Source organism: Doryrhamphus excisus, chromosome 10 (genome assembly GCF_030265055.1).
Source record: "Doryrhamphus excisus isolate RoL2022-K1 chromosome 10, RoL_Dexc_1.0, whole genome shotgun sequence".
Taxonomy (NCBI): domain Eukaryota; kingdom Metazoa; phylum Chordata; class Actinopteri; order Syngnathiformes; family Syngnathidae; genus Doryrhamphus; species Doryrhamphus excisus.
In genome coordinates this window covers 7,072,026-7,095,992 of record NC_080475.1, presented here as the reverse complement: position 1 = coordinate 7,095,992, position 23,967 = coordinate 7,072,026, and the positions used below count along the sequence as shown (strand labels likewise).

General features: G+C 48.8%; 2 protein-coding genes across 7 annotated transcripts; one reads left to right on the top strand and one right to left on the bottom strand.

Moving 5' to 3' along the window:
- The first annotated feature begins 14 nt into the window (after positions 1 to 14).
- On the top strand, positions 15 to 18,644 carry mag (myelin associated glycoprotein). 6 transcript variants are annotated; one of them, XM_058083678.1, is made up of 16 exons: positions 15 to 94; positions 610 to 673; positions 878 to 975; positions 1,121 to 1,281; positions 7,390 to 7,490; positions 10,228 to 10,343; positions 10,852 to 10,915; positions 10,986 to 11,354; positions 12,694 to 12,990; positions 13,266 to 13,523; positions 13,589 to 13,849; positions 13,927 to 14,235; positions 14,313 to 14,412; positions 14,914 to 15,010; positions 15,272 to 15,325; positions 17,233 to 18,644. In XM_058083678.1, exons 7-16 carry the CDS (start codon positions 10,870 to 10,872, stop codon positions 17,389 to 17,391), a joined length of 1,950 nt encoding a protein of 649 aa, XP_057939661.1. In that variant the 5' UTR covers positions 15 to 94; positions 610 to 673; positions 878 to 975; positions 1,121 to 1,281; positions 7,390 to 7,490; positions 10,228 to 10,343; positions 10,852 to 10,869; the 3' UTR covers positions 17,392 to 18,644. The 6 variants fall into 6 exon arrangements, with proteins under 6 accessions (XP_057939661.1, XP_057939662.1, XP_057939663.1 ...); XM_058083679.1 differs by having other exon boundaries at positions 1,086 to 1,281; XM_058083680.1 differs by having other exon boundaries at positions 878 to 1,281; positions 7,390 to 7,483.
- An 846-nt stretch (positions 18,645 to 19,490) lies between these two features.
- Positions 19,491 to 23,106, bottom strand: LOC131137332 (membrane-spanning 4-domains subfamily A member 3-like). Its single transcript, XM_058085163.1, has 7 exons — positions 23,089 to 23,106; positions 22,132 to 22,267; positions 21,146 to 21,256; positions 21,017 to 21,073; positions 20,779 to 20,940; positions 19,839 to 19,955; positions 19,491 to 19,718 (listed from the first exon to the last, which is right to left on the bottom strand). The coding sequence occupies exons 2-7, from the start codon at positions 22,264 to 22,266 to the stop codon at positions 19,638 to 19,640; spliced, it is 663 nt and encodes a 220-aa protein (XP_057941146.1). The 5' UTR covers position 22,267; positions 23,089 to 23,106; the 3' UTR covers positions 19,491 to 19,637.
- Positions 23,107 to 23,967: the final 861 nt, after the last annotated feature.

Below are 23,967 nucleotides of genomic sequence, written 5' to 3'. Positions count from 1 at the left end.
GGCACTTAGATGGGCACCTGAATGCACCGGGACAGCCCGCCAGGTGTCAGAGTTGACATCTGATGTCCGACTAACTAAGTGTGGGATTCTAAACGTGAGTAACCTGCTTATTTCTCATTCCTTCAATGCTAGACGATGTTTATACCGTCATATGCCGCCTATGGTCGCTAACTGCTGAGCTAAGTTAGCCATTGCTACTGATTCATGCTATTGTTAGCATGCTAACTGTGTGTTGAGTGTACTGCTTATAGCGGAGATGTTATGTTTATGTTGCTAACTGCTAGCTTTATAAACATTGCAGTAGGGTGGATAAATATCATTAGTTATTTACAATAACATATAGTTACAGGCAATTTGTCTGTATTATTTGAGAAGTGTGTATTCAACTGGTAGCCCTCATCAGGACCCAAGAAGTAGTAACTCGGTTTAAACTCACTTTAAATCACTCGATTTGTAACCCTTAATGCTCAGTACATTTTACTGCATTTAATAATGTTGTGACATGCCATAAAATTCACTTAAACAGATGAATTCATCCTATATGATGTGTCTTTGAACGCAACTCCTCATTGCTCATAATAGTCTGATTGAAATAATCTGATATTAAAGGAACCATCCATCTTCTGTGCCATCCTCACCAGATTATGCTGGAGCCTATCCCAGGTGACTTCAGGTGAGAATGAAAGAAAGCATATTTTCAGCATATCTCTTCATTTGATTTAAGTTTTGGTGCTGTTAAAATGTACAAATATATATAATCCTGCCTTATCATTTGTTAATGAGCGGTATTTGTTGTTTTCTTGAACTTCTGAAATTATGATTTTCATGATTATGACTATTTATTAAATGACAGCATTTTTCCTTTTCATTTTTTCAGATTTTTCAAAAATCCTGCAACTATTTCAACTTTCTTGTTCATTTTCTTCTTCTAATCTACTGAGTAAAGATGATTCCCTAATATTTGGCTTTGTTGTGGTAGGTTCTAGCTTTCTCTCCCAACCTCCCTAAGCATGTTTCGGCTCTTTGAAGTCCAAAATATTCCCACCTGTTGTGTTAGTTTATGTTTGAGAAAGTGTTATTCAAAGGTTGACTGATTCTTCTTTGAATGGAAACGTTTGAGTGCTCGTTGGAGGTCTGGACGCGACGAGGGCGGAGCAGCTGACATCACAGCGAGGGAGGGGGGAAAGGGAGAGAGAGAGAGAGAGAGAGGGAGAGAGAAAGGATGAAGACGAGAGGAGGACTGTCACATCCATCCATCCATCCATCCATCTGGCTGTTGAGGTAAGAGCTCTACCATCGCTGGTGTCTTTGTGTCTACTGTATGTGGTCTACACTAACATGGGGGGGGGTCTTCCAACATGGTGCATGTCTACTTTGCACCAAGTAGAGTAGAGTAGAGTAGAGTAGAGTAGAGTAGAGCGTGTCTGTCAGAATGTTGCACTTGTGTCATGTTGTGACGTTTGTTGTGTGGAGCCAACAGCATTCCCAGACTAAAATGAAGTTATGGTGGAATATACCGGAACCTCGCCAGAACCTCACCAGATGACGGGACACCCAGTGGTCCCGCTTTGGTCCCCCTAAAGTGGAGAGGAACAGTCTTGGTGTTTCCTTCCAGTATTTTGTTGCGCCAGTCTGACCGTCCATAACGTTAACATCCAGCAGATCCCGAGCCACAAAGGATCCTATGGAATTCTGGGTAGAATTGGCGTTAAAAGACAGTCATGTTCCACTTCCCGGGGTTGCGTCGTGTCAAGCCTCCAGGAACAAAGGCCGCCAGTGTGTGACCGATGCTGGGTCCCGTCTGGAGCGTTCATGGTACCAGGGGCCCCCCCCCAGGACCAGGCACGGTGGACGAGTGGTTAGCATGTAGGCCACACAGTCAGGAGATGGGTTGGAATCTCTGCTTGGCATCTCTGTGTGGAGTTTGCATGTTCTCCTTGTGCATACATTGCTTTTCTCTGGGTGCCCCCCCCCCCCATTCCAAAAACATGTTAGCTTGATTAGCCACTCCAAATTGTCCATAGGTATGAATGTGAGTGTGAATGGTTGTTTGTCTATATGTGCCCTGTGATTGGCTCGCCACCAGTCCAGGGTGTACCCCGCCTCTCCCCCACAGACAGCTGGGATAGGCTCCAGCATACCCCCACCCTAGTGAGGATGGATGGATGTTTCCGTGGGCTGGGGGTCCCATGAGGAGCGTTTGACAATGAGGGGAGTCCCTGACTGACCTCCTCATCCACGCTACATGTTAGCACGGCCTTTAGCATAAGCCTTCCTGCCAGCCAATCCCAGGGCACACCCATTTCCACCCACATTCATACCTATGGACAATTTGGAGGGGGGGGCAATGAAGCTAACATGTTTTTGGAATGGGGGGGGGGGGTAAAGTGTAATACCCGGAGAAAAGCCACGCATGCACGGGGAGAACATGCAAACTCCACACAGAGATGGCCGAGGGTGGAATTTAACTCAGGTCTCCTAGCTGTGTGGCCTGCGTGCTAACCACTCAGGTACCGTGCAGCCTTCTATTTCATATTGATGTTTGTATGTAGTAAAAATAATCACATAGTAATCCAAAATCATAATTGAAAAATCTAAAGACATGGTGGTGATGATGATGATGATGATGGGGGGGGTGCAGAACGTGATTAGGAAGCAGATCTCCACCAAGTCCTACCTGGATCAGTAGGCTTCAGGTGGGACCTTTCTTGGGGGCGTTCCCGTCGTTAAGAGGCGGGTCTGTGCCCGGCATGCTGCCCCCCCCCCCCCCCCTCTTATTAATGATAACCGATGGAAATCAAGTGTAAATAATCCACACAGTCAAGGACAAGAGACAAGTCCTGTTTGCAAGGGGACAAAGGAGGGGTTGGGGGGGGGACAGTGTAGGCCTTTGTGCCCCCCCCCCCCTCGGTGGAGCGGTGAATGTCAGAGGCGGAGGGTGAACAATGCTGCCTCACTGAAGGCGTGCTTGTCACTCGGGGGGGGTGCGGTGGTGGGCCGCCACCGGGGCTTGGTACCGAGGGTGGCGAGAGGTGGCGACAGGCTGGCGTGTCAGGAAGGCAGCTGGACGTCACATGCGGGTCGGAGGTCAGAGGTCAGAGGTCAGTCACCGGCTCAGGTGGCCGTACTTTCCATTTCATTGACGGCTTGGTCATTGGTTTCCTTTTTTAATAGGCGCACGTTATTATCTTTTTATGTTTTTATTAACTTTTTTCTCGTGAAAGTACCACTTTTCAGATATTGGAGAAATGACTAAATGACTTTATAGAATAGTGTCAAAAAAGGTTTTTATAAATTGATGACTTTTTTCTCACAAAATAATTTTTTTTCTCCTAAATTTTTTTTCACAAATTTCCAACTTTATTTTTTATCAATTTATGTCTTTCTCCTGGTAAATTTAGGCCTTTTTTCTCGTAAATGCATAACCTTTTTGGGGTTGATTTCCACCAGTTTTTCCAGCCAATATCAATCATAAAAAAAGCCAATAAAAGTATTTCCCTCCTAAATGTACAACCTTATTGTGAACACATCATGTGACTTATTTCCAATGCGGCCCTATAATACTCTTGGCGCCATCTTTACTTTTCCAAATGGCTCCTGCTGCTGCTTAGGTAGCGCCCACCTTCACTTCCCAGCGGAAGGCGGAGCTCCAAATGTTGGAGGATACCTGCCGTCTCACCATCTGCCCACTGGGCCCACTGTTGGCACGCTTCCTCATGTGGGTAGATACTATGGATGGATGGATGATACTATGGATGGATGGATGATAGATACTATGGATGGATGGATGATAGATACTATGGATGGATGATAGATACTATGGATGGATGGATGATAGATACTATGGATGGATGGATGATAGATACTATGGATGGATGGATGATAGATACTATGGATGGATGATAGATACTATGGATGGATGATAGATACTATGGATGGATGATAGATACTATGGATGGATGATAGATACTATGGATGGATGGATGATAGATACTATGGATGGATGATGGATACTATGGATGGATGATGGATACTATGGATGGATGATGGATACTATGGATGGATGATGGATACTATGGATGGATGATGGATACTATGGATGGATGATAGATACTATGGATGGATGATAGATACTATGGATGGATGATAGATACTATGGATGGATGATGGATACTATGGATGGATGATGGATACTATGGATGGATGATGGATACTATGGATGGATGATAGATACTATGGATGGATGATAGATACTATGGATGGATGATAGATACTATGGATGGATGATAGATACTATGGATGGATGATAGATACTATGGATGGATGATAGATACTATGGATGGATGATAGATACTATGGATGGATGATGGATACTATGGATGGATGATAGATACTATGGATGGATGATAGATACTATGGATGGATGATAGATACTATGGATGGATGGATGATAGATACTATGGATGGATGATGGATACTATGGATGGATGATGGATACTATGGATGGATGATGGATACTATGGATGGATGATGGATACTATGGATGGATGATGGATACTATGGATGGATGATGGATACTATGGATGGATGATGGATACTATGGATGGATGATGGATACTATGGATGGATGATGGATACTATGGATGGATGGATGGTAGATACTATGGATGGATGATAGATACTATGGATGGATGGATGGATGTATCCTGCCGTCTGGTCTTGTTCTGCCAAGTGAATCTATCTGGACTCTTTGGTGAAGGCAGGTCTGTTGTGTGAACATGTGATCTATTTGCGGAGTCTGGCAGCACACGAACTCATCTTCATGTCAACAAAAACAACGGCGAGGAAGAGCCTGTGCAAGCTGTCCATGAAAAAAGCCCAGCACCCCGACTAAACCTTCTGTCAGAACACCAGCGAGATACCGACGCACCAAAAATAGTTGAATGTTTACTTTTATAGTTAAATGTTTACAATACCAGAATAATATGGAATATTGGATGAAATAAATGCATCTACAAATAAACACACATCAATAACCGCTGACTGCTGACGGAAATGAAAAGATGAAGCTAAAAGTGATTGACCGTGATGATGAAATCAGATCAACTTCTGTCCAATAGCGACTCAATAACGGACATCGTTTGTTTCCTTCCGCTTCTTCCTGACTACCGAGTCGCCACGGCGGCTCTTTTTCATCTGCATATGATTTTGGCTTATTATTATTAGTAGTATGCTATTGTATCGGCCTCTTCGGAGTTGGGCCCACAGTGTGGTGTCATGATGGTGCAGGTGTACTTAATAAAGTGGCCACTAGTCTCCTCCTTGGACGTTGATCAGACCCAGTCATCGCATGCTGGCACCGCTTGCTGTTTATGGTGTGTGTGTGTGTGTGTGTGTGTGTGTGTGTGGGAGGGAGGGCCGGCGTGAAGTCGTCATGCTTTAAAGACCATCTGCTCCTCGGAGTGCTTTTTAGTGTTGGGGGGGGGGGGGGGGGGGGGGGTCTGAGCGCGCCTCACAGCCGAGTGCAAGCTGTGAGCGGGCCTGTTCCGGAAAAATTCCTCCAGTTTGTCCATGGCACAATGGCCTGTGTATGTGTGTCTCATTCTATTGCCCCCCCCCCCACCCCTCCATAAAGGAGATGTTCTTGGCACTCCAGTATTTCTTCTCCTCGGACAATGGAGGAAGATGACGAGGAAGGTCACATAGCTGCACGGCCCACGCTAGCAAGCGTGTCGGCACGCCTTACGCTAACACACGTGCATGGCCATTGTTAATAGACCCCCCCCCACCCCCAACAATGCCTTATGTCCTTTTCTGGCTGGGCCACCCCATATGCATTGGTGGCGCCCCCTGTGGGCCACATTCAATGGTGCTAGCATAAAAAGGAATTGTTTTTCCCTTCAACTCCTTCAGGGGAAAAACCTTCAGAGGTTTCAGGAAAATATCAGCGATAAACGAGGGAACACTGTATGCACAGAGGGGGGGGGGGCACACTGCAACAAGGGGGCCACATCAGGCCCACCCTCTTAATTAAGCATCTTAATCCGGTCCAATCCAAAAAACTGCTCCAGCAGCTTCACAGTAAATGTGTTCCCCAGGGAAGCTTAGCGCTTGTGTCTTTGCCAAACAGCGACACCTGGTGGCCATTGTAGAACACTACAGTCATATCCCAGCCTATTCTGCCTTGTTTGGATTTCACCTCCTTTGGCTCCACCGTTCAGCCATTTTTATGCTTCATTCAGGCCAGTCCATGAGCACACCTCCCCAGCGGAGCAGAGCCCCCCCCCAGCCACAAAGCTGATGACGGTGGTGCTTGAACACAGACGCTGTAGTGTGTGGCGTCCGTGTGCATTGACGCGGAACAGCAACCTTCCTCGGGGTCCGGACAAGCGGCCTTTTGTCTTGCTCATGGGCACACTGGGCGGACCTCTGACTGTGCTCGTGCCCCCCGCCCCGCCCCGCCCCCCCACCTCCAAGCATTCCTCGCAGATCTGCATGTTAGATCAAAACGTCTCACTGCCAGTCCAGCATTTCTTGCTGACTGTGCTCCCAACTCTCTTGGCATCTCCTACCTTGTTGCTCCCTCGCCTTCCTCACCATCACCCCCCCCCCCCCCTCCAGAGGACCTTGCAGGGAGCTCCAGAGCGAGGGTGACTGACCATCTTTTGAGTTTTGCAGTAGGCCATTCAAAACAGCACAGCACTCCTGTCATATAGAGGATCTTTGATCAGAATTTTTGCAGTGCATCTTTAAAAACAGCACAACACGCCTCTCTATAGTATATGTAGAGGATCTTTGATTTATGTTTTTGTAGTAAACAGAAGAGGGGGTCATGTCATATAGAGGATCTTTGACTAGATCTTTGCAGTAGATTCTTAAATCAGCACAGCGCTCCTGTCGTATAGAGGATCTCTGACTAATGTTTGTGGAGGAGATTCTTAGAAACAGCACAGTGCTCCTGTCGTATAGAGGATCTCTGACTAATGTTTGTGGAGGAGATTCTTAGAAACAACACAGTGCTCCTGTCGTATAGAGGATCTCTGACTAATGTTTTTGGAGGCGATTCTTAGAAACAACACAGTGCTCCTGTCGTATAGAGGATCTCTGACTAATGTTTGTGGAGGAGATTCTTAGAAACAACACAGTGCTCCTGTCGTATAGAGGATCTCTGACTAATGTTTGTAGAGGAGCTTTTTAGAAGCAGCAGAGTGCTCCTGTCATGGAGAGGATCTTTGACTAGTCTTCCTTGGTGTCTGCGGCTCGGACCTGAGCGTGACATTCACTGTTCTCCCCATCAGAAGATGTTTGGGTAGAGAATGCAGCCCGGTGTCCAACACCCGGCCCCCGTAGACCAGCAACTCTCTCATGTCCTTCCTCTCTCTCCTCCAGAATCCAAACATCTAGAGGAGCCGCCCACGCCGAGAAGAAGCCAAACCAGAGGCTGGACAGCGAGCGAGGGAGCAGGAGTCTGGAGCTGAGGCTGGTATGAGGCAAGTGGTCTGTACCAGGAAGCGTGCACGCGTATCTGCTGATTGTCCGCCCGCTCAAGGAGGCCATTGTGAAGGAGGCGGCGGTGGCGCCTCTCGGCCTGGACGCGCTCGGTCGGCTCTCGGCCTTTTGTCCCTCTGCAGATGGAAGCGTGACGCCGCACGGTGTGGCCAGGCTATCTCAGACTGACAAAGACATGACGAGGGCTTGACGTCAGGGTTACGCAACCGGCGCCCCCCCAGTGACTGACCCTAGACCATTCCTGTTCTATAGAGGATCTTTGACTCAGGTTTTATGCCTCAAGTCCGAGGACTCCTGTCATACAATAAAATGGATCTTTGGCTAGCAAGCGCTCCTGTCATATGGAGGATCTTTGATCAGCGTTTTCACAGTAGATCCTTCAAAACAACACAGCACTCCTGTCACATAGAGGATCTTTGACCCGCATTTTGCCGTTTTTAACAGCAAAGTGGTGCTGTCAAATAGAGGATCTTTGGCGAGCATCGACGTGATGTTTCTGTTGTTGCCGCTTCTTGGTGGAGGGAAGGGTGAGGATGAGTCCCGTTGGAAAGAATTAGTGCAAGCTTTCCGCCTTCTGCAGACACCGGTCTGTTAGCATCCTCTAATAGCGCTGAGGACGTGTCTGTGGGGTGTCGGTGTGTTCTGCATGAAGCTCACCATCTCAATCCACTCCAAGGCCGCCATCTGCACACGCCGGCTGCCACGGCGTGACGCATGCATCCTGTCATGCGTGACTGCCATGCAGGCTTTATTTGCGTCCAGCAGGAAGGGAGTGCTGCGGTTCTTCCTACGAAGCAGCCCTTCTTCTCATATCTCCATGTCGAACGGAGATAGCCATTTTCTTCTTGCTAAGTCTGTCCATGGAGGCCACGCGGCATCCGTAGTCCTCACGGTGCCCATGACGTGATGCGTGTTGACACGTAGCGTCACGGCGCCGCCAACAGTGGCTGTCTTTCATTGGCCGGCTGACGTACGGCCGCCACGCAGGGCAACAAACCGCCGCTGTGACTCCTCCACGGCTGGCGTGACAAAGTCACTTACTATCAACGCCATGATGTCATTGATGTCATGCTCTGCCCGAGCCCCGTCCCCTCCATGGCTTCAACTGGAAGGCGCCTTTGCTCTCCTGGTACGGTTCCCTCCATCTAGCCTGACTCCCATCATCATGCTGAAGTGGTCTCGGTCCACTGGCAAGCCGACTTGGTCCACTTCAAGCAACGTCTGCCCATCATCCACTGTCCTCACCAGAGACGAGAACGCAGGTCTTTCTCTTTCCTCTGCCTTCTAAGGATGGAAAAACAGGTGATGAGGCAGCTGACAATGCACGTAATGGGACGCACCTACAACTGCTCTAAATATATGGGCATTAGTTACTACTCTAAATGTATGTGCATTGCTCATTAGGTCCTCAGTAACCACTCTAAATGTATGTACATTGCTCATTAGGTCCTCAGTAACCACTCTAAATGTATGTGCATTGCTCATTAGGTCCTCAGTAACCACTCTAAATGTATGTGCATTGCTCATTAGGTCCTCAGTAACCACTCTAAATGTATGTGCATTGCTCATTAGTTCATCAGTAACCACTCTAAATGTATGCGCATTGCTCATTAGGTCCTCAGTAACCACTCTAAATGTATGCACATTGCTCATTAGGTCCTTAGTAACCACTCTAAATGTATGCGCATTGATCACTGGGTCCTAAGTAACCACTCTAAATGTATGCGCATTGCTCATTGGGTCCTCAGTAACCACTCTAAATGTGTGTGCCTTGCTCATTAGGTTCTCAGTAACCACTCTAAATGTATGTGGCTTGGTCATTAGTTCATCAGTAACCACTCTAAATGTATGTGCATTGCTCATTAGGTCCTCAGTAACCACTCTAAATGTATGTGCATTGCTCATTAGGTCCTCAGTAACCACTCTAAATGTATGCACATTGCTCATTAGGTCCTCAGTAACCACTCTAAATGTATGTGCATTGCTCATTAGGTCCCCAGTAACCACTCTAAATGTATGTGCATTGCTCACTGGGTCCTAAGTAACCACTCTAAATGTATGTGCATTGCTCATTGGGTCCTCAGTAACCACTCTAAATGTGTGTGCCTTGCTCATTAGGTTCTCAGTAACCACTCTAAATGTATGTGGCTCGGTCATTAGTTCATCAGTAACCACTCTAAATGTATGTGCATTGCTCATTAGGTCCTAAGTAACCACTCTAAATGTATGTACATTGCTCATTAGGTCCTCAGTAACCACTCTAAATGTATGTACATTGCTCATTAGGTCCTCAGTAACCACTCTAGATGTATGTACATTGCTCATTAGGTCCTCAGTAACCACTCTAAATGTATGTGCATGGCTCATTAGGTCCTAAGTAACCACTCTAAATGTATGTGCATTGCTCATTGTGTCCTCAGTAACCACTCTAAATGTATGTGCCTTTGTTCCACTGTAACTACTCATTAGTAACAGCTGTTACCTGTTACTAGAAAACCCTGTTGGAGCTTTTTGGAGGTCTTTGATTAGCCTCCTATCCAGGCCAACGGGTGTGTCCCGTTAAGCATTCGTTAGCCGCCTCCTCCTGCCTGTTTTTATATGTTAACAAGACACGCAAAGGAGATGGACGTGTGTTGACGTCTCTCGTAAGGATGGTGGATGATGGGCAGCATGTGGATTTGTTTCAAGCTGCCATGTTGTGTTTTTCTATGGTTTCAGAGAAGACGGTCGGGTGAGTGCCTGGGTGTGAGTGAACACCCACCAGAGGAGCCCCTTCTCCTGCTTCTCCTGCTTCTCCTGCTTCTCCAAAACATCTCTTTGTTCTGGATTCACAGGTATTCCTGCCGCCGATGTGAAATATGGGTCATTCTTCTGAAAGAGGGATTCTTCTAGGGGTATCACATGCTCAATTTTAGTTTGTGAAGAAGAACTTGCAGGAAATGTCACATTCATCAATCATCGTGTACTTGCATTTATATTCATGTACATGTATTTTTTCTTAACAAAGATGGTTTTCACCAGCGACTACAGCCATGACTAAAGAGGGCTACCAAAACACACGGTTTAGCGATGAACAGCACCATGGCGACCATCTGACAAAAAGATCTGCAAACCAATACTTGTCATTCTCAGGCCTTTTGGCCGCGACTGTACTTGCTAAAATGTTGGTTGGAGCCCCAAAGGATGATGTTGGACTGTTGAGGTTCCACTGTCTGTAGGGCAGGTTCCTGTGAAATGAAAGCCAGAGCTGTTCCCAAGCGTGGGATGGTGCTACTGGCTCCTGCTGTAAAGGAGACGCCGATGACGTGTGTGACGTATGGAACGCCATGTTGTGTCTTCCAGAGACGCTGAGTGGAGACCATGTGGTGTTTGACGCTGCTCTTGCCGCTGTTGCTAGTCATCCACGGTAAGCCACCGGCATCAGATCCTCGGTCTTCCTGAGACTGCCAAGTCCTAAGTCTTGCTTCTTCTCGTAGACGTCAGTTCCCAGTGGACCGTTTGGTTACCGCGGGACATCTCGGCCATGACCAACACCTGCGTGGTCATCCCCTGCACCTTCATGTACCCGTCCGGCGTCAGGCCGTACCGTGGCGTTCACGGCGTCTGGTACTTCGGCCAGCCCTACCCTCAACTCTTCCCCCCCGTCGTGGCCAAGTCCCGCACGGACGTGGTGCACGAGAGCTACAAGGATCGCACTAAATTACTGGGGGACCTCCAGCAGAGGAACTGCACACTTCTCGTCAACAGCGTCGGGCCGGAGCACTCGGGGAGGTACTACTTCCGGGCGGACCTCGGCGGAGCAAACGTGTACACGTTCCCGGACTATGCTGAGCTCAAAGTTCTGGGTAAGACACAAATAGTGGATTGGCTTTCTAGATCTTCCAGACTCTATGCCTCTTCCTGCAGTTTTTCCTTGGGTCTCCTGCCTCCCCCTCCAAACGGTCTGTGTCATTTACTCCACCCTCAGCCCTCCTCCAGCCACGCCCACTCTGCTGTGATTGGTCACACTCCCAAGCGCTTGTGAGGAGTTAACGTAACCTAGCTAACGTAGCTCTGTGTTTACTAAGTCTACTACATCTGTAGCGTAGCCGCCCTGGGGTAGTGTGACAGCCCCACACTGGTGGGGGTAAGGTACATCTGTAGGCACAGCCGCCCTGGGGTAGTGTGACAGTCCCACACTGGTGGGGGTAAGGTACATCTGTAGGCACAGCCGCCCTGGGGTAGTGTGACAGTCCCACACTGGTGGTGGTAAGGTACATCTGTAGGCACAGCCGCCCTGGGGTAGTGTGACAGTCCCACACTGGTGGTGGTAAGGTACATCTGTAGCGTAGCCGCCCTGGGGTAGTGTGACAGTCCCACACTGGTGGTGATAAGGTACATCTGTAGACACAGCCGCCCTGGGGTAGTGTGATGGAAGCATGGCTGCCAAGTCGTGCCCACACTGGTGGTGGTAAGGTACATCTGTAGGCACAGCCGCCCTGGGGTAGTGTGACAGTCCCACACTGGTGGTGGTAAGGTACATCTGTAGGCACAGCCGCCCTGGGGTAGTGTGACAGTCCCACACCGGTGGGGGTAAGGTACATCTGTAGGCACAGCCGCCCTGGGGTAGTGTGACAGTCCCACACTGGTGGTGGTAAGGTACATCTGTAGGCACAGCCGCCCTGGGGTAGTGTGACAGTCCCACACTGGTGGGGGTAAGGTACATCTGTAGGCACAGCCGCCCTGGGGTAGTCTGATGGAAGCATGGCTGCCAAGTCGTGCCCACACTGGTGGTGGTAAGGTACATCTGTAGGCACAGCCGCCCTGGGGTAGTGTGACAGTCCCACACCGGTGGGGGTAAGGTACATCTGTAGGCACAGCCGCCCTGGGGTAGTGTGACAGTCCCACACTGGTGGTGGTAAGGTACATCTGTAGGCACAGCCGCCCTGGGGTAGTGTGACAGTCCCACACTGGTGGGGGTAAGGTACATCTGTAGGCACAGCTGCCCTGGGGTAGTCTGATGGAAGCATGGCTGCCAAGTCGTGCCCACACTGGTGGTGGTAAGGTACATCTGTAGGCACAGCCGCCCTGGGGTAGTGTGATGGAAGCACGGCCGCCAAGTCGTGCCCATGGCCTCTCAGACCACCACCATCTGGTGTTTGTTCTTCCTCGTCAGACCATGTGGTAATGCGGTTCTTTCCTCAGAACAACCCAACATCGACGTTCCGGAGGAGATCGTCAGCGACGAGAGCTTGGAGCTGACGTGCTACGCTCCCGATAACTGCCCCGACATGACTCCTGAGATCCAGTGGATGTACACGGACTACCTGCCTGACCCCGAGTTCAGCTCGGAATCGGTGGAGGAGAGCAACACCGCGGTCGTGTCCAGCACCCTGACATTCACGCCCAGGCCGGTCCACAACGGGCAGCTGCTGGGCTGCAGGGTTTACTACCCCAACACCACCCTGGTCTACGAGAGGCTGGTCTCTCTGGACATCAAGTGTAAGTAAAACCGCAACGCACGAGGTCCTGTGGACCCAAACCCGCACCAGGAATTGGATGAACCACTGGGCCGAGTTTTCCCTGAGAACATAAATGATGGAACACTGGATGGAACGTAGACCACCACCTTCAGTCAAGTAGCAGTGACTCGGGGTTTAGCTAGTCGAGACCCGTCAAAGTAGTCCCTGATTCCATGTGATTCCATGATTCCAATCTGAGAACTTGCATGGCAGACAGCAGGATCAAACGCTGCTCTCCGTCTTGTGTCCTCCCAGACCCCCCACGCTCCGTGTGGGTGAACGTCTCCTCAGAGGTGATGGAGGGCAGCTCTGCGACGCTGCATTGCGAGGTGGACAGTAATCCTGCTCCCAGGATCTCCTGGAGGTTTGGAGACCAGGAACTGATGTGGGACACGGAGTCCAACCTGTCCCTGACCCTGAGCGATGTGACGCCTGCAGAGGAAGGGGTCTACACCTGCATCGGGGACAACGGCTACGGTGTCATGAACACGTCTCTCTACCTGGCGGTCAAGTGTAAGTCCTCCCACAGGTTTGGAGCGTGTCCCATGCGGTAAAGTGAGCCGGTCTTTGTCTTGAAGACCCCCCCAGGGAGCCGGTGGTCAACGACTCCTTGACGGTCCTGGAGGGCGCCTCGCTGGCCCTGCACTGCAGCACTCAGGGCAGCCCGGCCCCCACCCTGACCTGGCTGAAGGACGGCCAGCTGGTGGGCACCATCACGGCGGATGAGCTGTCGGTGCTGGAGATCGAGGGCATCACGCCGCAGGGCGACGGGCTGTACCGCTGCCTGGCGGAGAACGAGCACGGCCGGGCCAGCAGCTCCCTGAACATCACAGTGGAGTGTGAGTAGCACGGAGCTTCTTCATGCAGACCACAAACCTCCAGCCATCCAGACTCCAACGGTTTCTGTCCGTCCTAGACGCTCCGGTCCTTCTGGAAGAGTCCAAATGCACCGTGGTGAGGGAGGGGGTCCAGTGCGTCTGCATGGCCACGGGAAACCCGGAACCCACCATCGAGTTTTACCTCCCCGACGTGAACGTCACCATCAACGAAACGGAAGGCCGCTACAACTTCTACACGCACACGGACGGCCAGACCTCCACGGCCATGATCAAGCTGCGGGAGAAAGGCGAGCGCGCCAACGAGGGCGGTCCTGCCGTCAACGTCTACTGCAGCATCTCCAACACGTACGGCAGAGAGAACGTTCTCCTGGAGCTGCAGCAGGAGAGTATGTGGGGCGGAAACGTGCGCTTTTCCTTTCAGGTCAGCCCCCCCGATCTCACCCGAATTGTCTTCCATTTGCAGAGAAGTACTTGATGGCCGTGATCGTCGGCACCATCGGCGGCGTGGCGGTCATCGCCTTCATCATCGCCGCCGTGAGATACGTGGGCCACAACAACAAGAAGTGAGTAGGAAGGTCGAACTCCGGGAGATGCGAGGCAGAGCTCGTCTTGCTTCCAAAAAAAATGAAATCTCAGGAAACACTTAAGCCTCGTCATCCATTCTAAAACGCCAAAGTGGGATCGGTGCGGATGCCGGTATCTCCAGAGCGATCGGGGCTTAGCACGACCTCCGGGTGTCCTTGGACGGAGAGGTTTAGCTAGCTGGTCTAACCCTCTACTCCGCAGGCACGAATCCCCGCCCTCACACCGCTTTTCTATCCTCCACTCACTCCGCTAAATACACCACACCCTAACCCCCCCCCCCACCCCCCAAAGTGGCAAGCCCCCCAATCCAGACGCCCGACTAAAGCGTCCAATAACGACATCGCTCACCGTCACGCACGCCCACGTCCACGGCTTAACCTGACCCAGCTGCTTGTTTTAAAATGGATGCCCAGGCTTGGCGTGTCGCCCTGCGTTGGCGTCGGCGCAGGCCGAGTGTGATCATGTGACTCCGTCCCCAGAGAGGATGGCTACCCTAAGCAGGACGTGGTCCTGGAGAACCCCGCTTTGTACTACAGCGCAGTCAAGAAGGACAAACAAAATCTCAGGAAGAAAGTGGTGAGACGTGCTGCTGTTGCATGACCGTTCCAGCGCTGCTTCGGGGGCGGGGGCAGGGCGGCAGGGGGGGCACATGGAGGAAACCAGTGGTGGAATTTGATAAATTGGCATTCCTGCCCCGGACCCCCCGGAACCCCCGCCCCCGGGGCAGGCATCTCTCCCACTCGCTGCCCCGACCGTGACCTTTGCAAAGACTGTGTTCTCCTGCTTTCATGGCTTCTCTGCCTTGTTGTCTCTTCTTCTCTCCTAACTCCTGCACAGCTTAAGACCGAGCTGTTGGGCTCAAAGTTTAACTCCATTCTAGAGGAGACCACGGTAAGGTTCCCAAGAGAAACCACGCCGCACCCCGGTCTCGCTGACGCACCCTCGCACGCCCTGGCACGCCCTCGCACGCCGCCTTCCTTTTCCGCACGTCTGCATGGCCTGCCTCTTCATGGACCCGGGTCACAGCCGGGAAATCCAGCAGGAACTAAACCCACTTTTACGGGGACAAAGTCCACACATTTTAGCAAAATGTCCAAATACTGACAATAAAGTCCAAACGTGAAGTCTACACTTATGGAGAATAAAGCGGGAATACGATGAGGAGGAATACCACCATTTTAGTAGCATAGCATTGAAATAGTCAGGAAGTCCTAATATGGTAAGAAACCAACAAAACGAAATCAACATATTTGGAAAAGGAGCTTGGAGGAAATCTATACAATGTCACGGGAAGGAGGTATCGTTATGGGAAGGACAGGAAGACCAGGCGGACGTGGGAAGAGAAGAATGTCATGAGAATAGGAAAAATAGGATCATCCCATCAATCATGGGATCATCTTGGTATCATCATAGAATCATCTTAGGATTGTCATAGGATCATCTTAGGATCGTCATAGGATCATCATAGGATCATCATAGAATCATCTTAGGATCGTCATAGGATCATCATAGGATCATCTTAGGATCGTCATAGGATCATCTTAGGATCGTCATAGGATCATCTTAGGATCATCATAGGATCATCATAGGATCGTTATAGAATCATAGGATCATCTTAAGATCGTCATAGGATCATCTTAGGATCGTCAAAGGATCATCTTAGGATCGTCATAGGATCATCTTAGGATCATCATAGAATCATCTTAGGATCGTCATAGGATCATCTTAGGATCATCATAGAATCATCTTAGGATCGTCATAGGATCATCATAGGATCATCTTAGGATCGTCATAGGATCATCTTAGGATCATCATAGAATCATCTTAGGATCGTCATAGGATCATCATAGGATCATCTTAGGATCGTCATAGGATCATCTTAGGATCATCATAGAATCATCTTAGGATCGTCATAGGATCATCTTAGGATCGTCATAGGATCATCTTAGGATCGTCATAGGATCGTCATAGGATCATCTTAGGATCATCATAGGATCATCATAGGATCGTTATAGAATCATAGGATCATCTTAAGATCGTCATAGGATCATCTTAGGATCGTCAAAGGATCATCTTAGGATCGTCATAGGATCATCTTAGGATCATCATAGAATCATCTTAGGATCGTCATAGGATCATCTTAGGATCATCATAGAATCATCTTAGGATCGTCATAGGATCATCTTAGGATTGTCATAGGATCATCTTAGGATCGTCATAGGATCGTCATAGGATCGTCATAGGATCATCTTAGGATCGTCATAGGATCGTCATAGGATCGTCATAGGATCGTCATAGGATCATCATAGGATCGTTATAGAATCATAGGATCATCTTAAGATCGTCATAGGATCATCTTAGGATCATGATAGGATCATCTTAGGATTGTCATAGGATCATCATAGGATTGTGCGTTAGCTGCTAATGGCGTTCGGCGTCTGCCGTGTGGCGCACGACACAGGCCGAGTCGGCCGGTGCGACCTCTGAGAGAGGCGACATCTTGCCCAACCCCGACGCCAGCCAGGCGTACGAAAGACGTGGGAGACGAACATCAAAGACGTAGGAAGTCTGGCGTTGGTCGCCATGACAAAGAACGTCCTCGCCGTTTGTCCGGTTTTCCCGGTAGTGACCCAGGCTTCACCCACGTTCCAAACTAACCTCCCGCAAGTGTCCTTGTCCAGCCGGTCAGCACTACTACGACTACTACTACCGCTACTACCAGTAGTATTTGTGTACTACCTGTGATGTGGGGGGGGGTGGGGGTCTGGCCGCCGCTGATGCGTCCGTTTTGTGCGCAGGGAGAAGACGGGGATTTCCAACCTGCGGGCTCTTTGGCTGGAATGGAGAGGCGAGAGCTGAACTACGCCGCCCTGGAGTTTGGCGGGGCCAGGCCCAGGGAGGGGGCCTCGGGGAGGGGGGACGACGGCAGCAGCTACGCCGAAATCAAAGCCAAATGACTCGCCATCCTTCCCTGATGCCCGGACCAGGCGAGACGCAGCGGCACACCTCGCCGCCTCAAACTTCTTTTCCTCAGATGGTCGCCCTTCTTGCCCTCCCCCCGCGCCCCCTGTTTGTCATGTCTCTGCGTCTGCTGCCGGTCCCGGCCTGAGGGAAGGGAAACGCCTTCTTCTCCTTCTGTCACCCGAGAGGGATTCCCCCCCGAAGCCCAAAGAGGTCACACCCCCATGTTCCCTTCTCCCCCCCCCCCCCCCCCACTGATATCTGATGTGACCTTTGGGGGCTTCCGTACGCCCGCCCCATGACATTCCAAGCGCTTTGCTTCCGTCTGCTTTTTATCTTGATGTCTTGTGTGCCTGAAGCCCGACAGCCCACTAAGCCGTCTCACCTCATTCCTTCCTACCGCCCCCCCCCCCCCCCCGACCCCCCATTTTCAAAATAAAGTCCCCCCTTCTCGTAGCCGTCTCAGGTAAGGCCTCTTATACTCTATAATCAGACATTTGGAAAATAAAGTGGAACGTAGAATTCTAACAATCTGACATTAGGAGAATAAAATAATTCTATTCAAATCATCTGAGATTTTCAGAATAAAGTCCTACATTTCTGGGAGTAATGTAAAAAATAAACACAGTATTAAAATAATGCGCCATTTGTGGAACGAAAGCCTCTATTTGAGCACATTGACCACTTTGTTTACCGACTGGAGTCGAGGGCAAAGGTCGTAGTGCGTACATCCACCACCTTATTCTACACAATCTACAACTTTATTCTGAAAACCTCAGATGATTTCCTTTCAAAAAGAGACACAAATACCACCAAGTACATTCAAGAGGATTTTTGCAGTATTTTTGTATTCCGCCCTTTCTAACACGGACTCACAGCCCAACAAAACAACACTTTGTGTTATCGTCTGACAATTTGTGTGCGTCTTGACATTGTGCTGAAAGACTGGAGGACACGCGTGGCGGGGGTCTTGGGGGGGGGCGGGGTAAAAGAAAAAGCTGTTTAACTAATGCTCTAATCCGGTAACCATGGTGTTGATAATAAGCAGCGTGTTAATAATCCCACCGTGTTGATGCTCAGTACTCCTATCAACTGCCGAGAAAGATGGCGGCATCACGTGACTGAAGACACCTTGACTGACAATGCTCTGGATCTTGGAAACATGCTACATGTGGGAAACATGCTACATGTGGGAAGCATGCTACATGTGGTGTTTATGTCCTGTCAGGCATCATTAAAGGGGCTTTAAAAACGGAAAAGTCTGCAGTAATTCTATTCTGTTCGGATCTGTTCTTTATTTCTCCACTAGATGGCAATGTTGCCACGAATTCCTCAAGTTCTTCTTTAGTGGTTAAAGTTGCGTGGCAGCGCCATCTAGCGGCCTTCCACTGTAAGCAGCAGGCAAGTGGGTCCAGACGCCATTTTGAGTGCAGCACAACAAGCGTATTTGTACGAGCTCACCTTTATCTGCTTCTTGTCTAACCAATTCTTGGCGAAGCGGAAGATGTAAGTGTTTAAACATGTTGTGGATTTACCTTTTTATTGCTGTAACTTGGTGTTTATTGTCATCTCTGTCTAAGACGTTTTTCTCTGCTAATGAGAGTGAGCTAGCTTGGGCCTCTGCTAAGTCGTGTTTCGCCCCGATATGTGGTCAAGACAAAAGCAATCGATCACCGGCTAATTGATGATCATGATGAACCAAGTATTCCCATTTTACAAAAAATATATATATATATAAATAAATTAAATGGAATAAAAGACATATAGGCGATCTCGGCACGTCTTTTACCTCTGTTGTTTTGCGGCGGAGAGGTAGATGACAATCAGGCAGCTGTGTGCATTCATGGGGAAATGTCGCCACCTAGCGGCACTTAATGTCATCACATCACAAAGGTGAACATCCGTGATGTCACACTGAGAAGGGCTGTCAACTGATCACATTTTATAATCACATTCATCCGTTTTCAGATTCAATTAATCATGATTAATCACCACTTTCAACTATGTCTGAAAAATTCCAATTTAATTGCATTTTATTGAAAGAACAATAAAACAGCAGTATATAGGAGTATATACCATAGATGTATATGTACTATATTTTGTCATGAAAAATGCTAACACTAGTTACCCTGGCCAAGTTAGCATGCTGCCATGTAGAAGTTGCAGTGTAAGCTGGCATTTGAGGATTCATGAATTGGATGTATTGTACTGTACGTGCGGTATGTATACATACATTCATATTCTAATATTTGTCTTCCGGACTGGGAGCGTCCAGGATAAAAGCCTTCACTCCTGGCTGGAATTCTTCAACATCTTCATCACGCTGCCGGCACAAAATCAAGCTAATAAGTTAGCGTTTACAGATACAGATACCTACATATGAATACTATACTATACTATACTATACTATACTATACTATACTATACTATACTATAGCTCTACCTTCTTTCTGCAGCCAAGCACCAAAGCCTTGATGGCCAGAACGCTCATGCTGATGCTGACGCACAGCTGGAGAGCAGCCAGCACCACCAGCGTGACGTCCATGCCTCTTATCAACCTCTGACAACAAAAGTAGAAATGGTCATAAGGCCATAATACATGAGTCTGATTTCATATTTCATATTTAGGAAGCGGCATCTGTCTACCCCAGGGGTGGGCAAACTTTTTGACTTGTAGGCCGCATTGATTTAACAACATTGACGGGGGGGCCAGACTATAATATTTTACACGTAACGGTCAATTTTTACACGTATATTTCACACACGTTTTACATGTAAAAGTGTCATGCAATCTGCTATATGTGCACTTTGAAATTATTTATTTGATATAAAGTGTGTTAGAAATTAAATGTATAATAATAATAATAATAATAATGATTATTATTATTGTTATTTAATAATTATTTTTATTTAGTACTATTATTAATTAATATCATTAATATTAATAATTATTTTTAATTTAATATTATTATTAATTAATATTATTAATGTTAATAATTAATAATATTTTATTGATTGTATTAATATAATTATTATTTATTTAATATTATTGGAAAATATATATTTTTTATATTTATTATTATTATTATGTGCTTTTTTTAGGAGCATTTTGTAAACAACAGACCACATCAAATAACAAAATTGATAAACCAGCTACTTCAAGCTACTTCAAGCTACTTCAAGCCGTGATGCCAGGTTGTATGCTGAGTTTAAATGAAATACTTTGGAAAGAACAGGCGGGCCGTATTCAAGCACTTGGCGGGCCGGATGTGGCCCCCGGGCCGTAGTTTGCCCACCCCTGGTCTAGCCCATAGCGCCCCCGCAGGAACGGAGCGGTATTACTAGCTATTTGTCTGTTTACTGCAGTATTGCGTAAGTCTTACCATTGCAAAATAGGCCACATCTTGACAAGCGGAGTTATCGAAGTAAGGCCGGACGCCGCAGAACAAGTAGAGGGAAAGCTTTCCCATGTCAACGGCGTACAGCACGATGGCCACAATGGACAAGATGGCGCTGGCGATGTTCATGAACACCGTCAGGCCCACCTGAGAGGAAGGACTTCCTTGTTTACTTCAAGTCATGGCAAGGAAACCATTAGCTTTTTAACACTTTCAGACTCACCAAGCAGCAGGAGGGGCACTGCCCCGCCAAGATGGACAGGATTCCTGCGCTGACAAACTACACACAACTCCTTTCAAATGTTGCTTTGGGAAAGTCTTTAGAAAGTGAAAGTGAAAGTCACGGATTTACCACGGCACCCAGCCAGTAAGCTGCTCCCAGACTGGCCAGAAAAAAGGGGTGTTGCCACGTCCTTCCCGGCCCCAGTCCGATGTTGAACACGCCCACCAGGATCTGAATGGTCTGCAAACACAAAGAAGACCAAGTAAGGGTTAGGGCTAGAACTGGGACTGGGTCTTAGGACTGGGTAAGGGCTTGAATTGGGACTGGGTCTTAGGACCGGGTAAGGGCTAGAATTGGGACTGGGTCTTAGGACTGGGTAAGGGCTAGAACTGGGACTGGGTCTTAGGACTGGGTTAGGGCTAGAACTGGGACTGGGTCTTAGGACTGGGTAAGGGCTAGAATTGGGACTGGGTCTTAGGACTGGGTAAGGGCTTGAATTGGGACTGGGTCTTAGGACCGGGTAAGGGCTAGAATTGGGACTGGGTCTTAGGACTGGGTAAGGGCTAGAACTGGGACTGGGTCTTAGGACTGGGTTAGGGCTAGAACTGGGACTGGGTCTTAGGACTGGGTAAGGGCTAGAACTGGGACTGGGTCTTAGGACCGGGTAAGGGCTAGAACTGGGACTGGGTCTTAGGACTGGGTAAGGGCTTGAATTGGGACTGGGTCTTAGGACCGGGTAAGGGCTAGAACTGGGACTGGGTCTTAGGACCGGGTAAGGGCTAGAACTGGGACTGGGTCTTGGGACTGGGTAAGGGCTAGAATTGGGACTGGGTCTTAGGACCGGGTAAGGGCTAGAACTGGGACTGGGTCTTAGGACTGGGTAAGGGCTAGAACTGGGACTGGGTCTTAGGACTGGGTAAGGGCTAGAACTGGGACTGGGTGTTAGGAATTGCTACTCCACTCCATTGCTAGTGGGAGCTAGCTTGTGGCTACTTAGCTAAGTGCGTTTCATAGCTTGTTCTGAACTCCTGAGTGGAAAAGGTTGACTGGAGCAAAGGTCCTTTTGTACGGAGATGAGATGTTGAGTGTTTCAGTGGAGGCCAACGATGTCGTACCCCAAGAACGGCTGTGGCCCCGCCCCTGACCGCCACCCTACAAGGTGAGCAGCTGATTGGACAGCAGTGGAACGGCTGACGCAACGGGAGGTACAGGCTTCGCACACCCTGGTGTCGGACCACAGGAACCACCATCCTGGAGGAGGACAAGTCCACGGTCAGTCCTAAAACAAAGACTGGCACCAAAGATGTCCGCCAGCCGTACACATGGCAGGACAGTCCTAGACCCTATGCTGGAGAATCTCCTTCATTGGCAGCCAAGCGCTCCTGTCATGGAGAGGATCTTTGACTACTAGCAAAAAAAAACCCATCCAGCACTCCTGTCCTACACAGCGGTGGTTCTCAACTGGTGGGTCGGGACCCAAAAGTGACTCGCAAAGGATAACATTTGGATGTGTCCTACACAAATAATGTTGCAGATTTAAAAAAAATGAATTTGTAATGTAAAGTAAAGCAGTTATGCCGTCGTTAGCAAAGACATTATTATGTTTCTAAAGATCAAACATACGTTTCCTTGCTTTCACTTCGAGTAGAAATTAATACATGAATGAAAAACATATTTATACATGACTGAAAATTCAACAAAAAGAAAAAATAGACGTATGGAAACCAAGTCATTAAAAGAAATTATGAATAATTGCGTTGAAAAGTCATGAAAAATGAAATAGGAATAAAACTTATGGTGAAAATAATGCTTTAAAACAACATTTTAAAAAATCCTGACCCGTTCCCAACCCGTTCCCAACCCGTTCCCAACCCGTTCCCAACCCGTTCCCAACCCGTTCCCAACCCGTTCCCGACCTGTTCTCAACCCGTTGTGAAGGATCTTTGACTCCACCGCATGAAGAAACATTGAATATTAACTGAAGGCCATCAAACATCAAGGTCCTTGTGGAGATCCAGTCTGGTTCTCCTGACACTAAGTGGACTATTCCGATGGCCGAGTAGAGGACTCACCTGCTGCTGCTGCTCTGCCGTCTGAGTGACTGGAGTGGAATGCCAGGAGAAAGGACGCTACTCGGTTTCTTCACAATAAAAGCCCTCCTTCCTCTCCTCACTCCCCCAATGCTGAACAACAAGGCAGAGACTAAAGTACCAGGGCCCCTTGCCTTTCCTATAATGAGGCCATTTTAGGTGAAAGGACCCCCCATGGGGTATATCCATACATGCTCTTTATTAGTAGAATCTTTTTATTGTTGCTACATCACTTTTTGGCACATTTTATACTCAAATTAACTTTTTTTTTCTTTGACATTTCTGGCTTCTTTTTCTAGCCGGGCTCGTGTTTGACAACGTGATATCACCTTGGGAGCAGCGGAACACCTCAGCTCTTATCAAGGTTACCAAGGTTACGTACAGCAACCCAAACATTGGCCATCACAGCTGAGACCGCGTGGACACGGTGGACAAGGTGGACACGGTGGACAAGGTGGACAAGGTGGACAAGGTGGACAAGGTGGACAAGGTGGACAAGGTGGACAAGGTGGACACGGTGGACAAGGTGGACAAGGTGGACACGGTGGACACGGTGGACAAGGTGGACACGGTGGACAAGGTGGACACGGTGGACAAGGTGGACACGGTGGACAAGGTGGACAAGGTGGACAAGGTGGACACGGTGGACAAGGTGGACACGGTGGACAAGGTGGACAAGGTGGACACGGTGGACAAGGTGGACACGGTGGACAAGGTGGACAAGGTGGACACGGTGGACAAGGTGGACACGGTGGACAAGGTGGACACGGTGGACACGGTGGACAAGGTGGACACTGTGGACAAGGTGGACACGGTGGACAAGGTGGACACGGTGGACACGGTGGACAAGGTGGACACGGT

Bases quoted from the DNA above. Each gene is read 5' to 3' on its own strand.
- mag (XM_058083678.1), top strand. From the start codon at position 10,870: ATGTGGTGTTTGACGCTGCTCTTGCCGCTGTTGCTAGTCATCCACG. The intron at 11,355-12,693 runs GTAAGACACAAA...TTCTTTCCTCAG, and splicing joins TGCTGAGCTCAAAGTTCTGG to AACAACCCAACATCGACGTT. The intron at 14,236-14,312 runs GTATGTGGGGCG...TTCCATTTGCAG, and splicing joins CCTGGAGCTGCAGCAGGAGA to AGAAGTACTTGATGGCCGTG.
- LOC131137332 (XM_058085163.1), bottom strand. From the start codon at position 22,266: ATGGTGGTTCCTGTGGTCCGACACCAGGGTGTGCGAAGCCTGTACCTC. The intron at 20,941-21,016 runs GTGAGTCTGAAA...CCTTCCTCTCAG, and splicing joins AGTGCCCCTCCTGCTGCTTG to GTGGGCCTGACGGTGTTCAT. The intron at 19,956-20,778 runs GTAAGACTTACG...TTTTGTTGTCAG, and splicing joins ATGTGGCCTATTTTGCAATG to AGGTTGATAAGAGGCATGGA.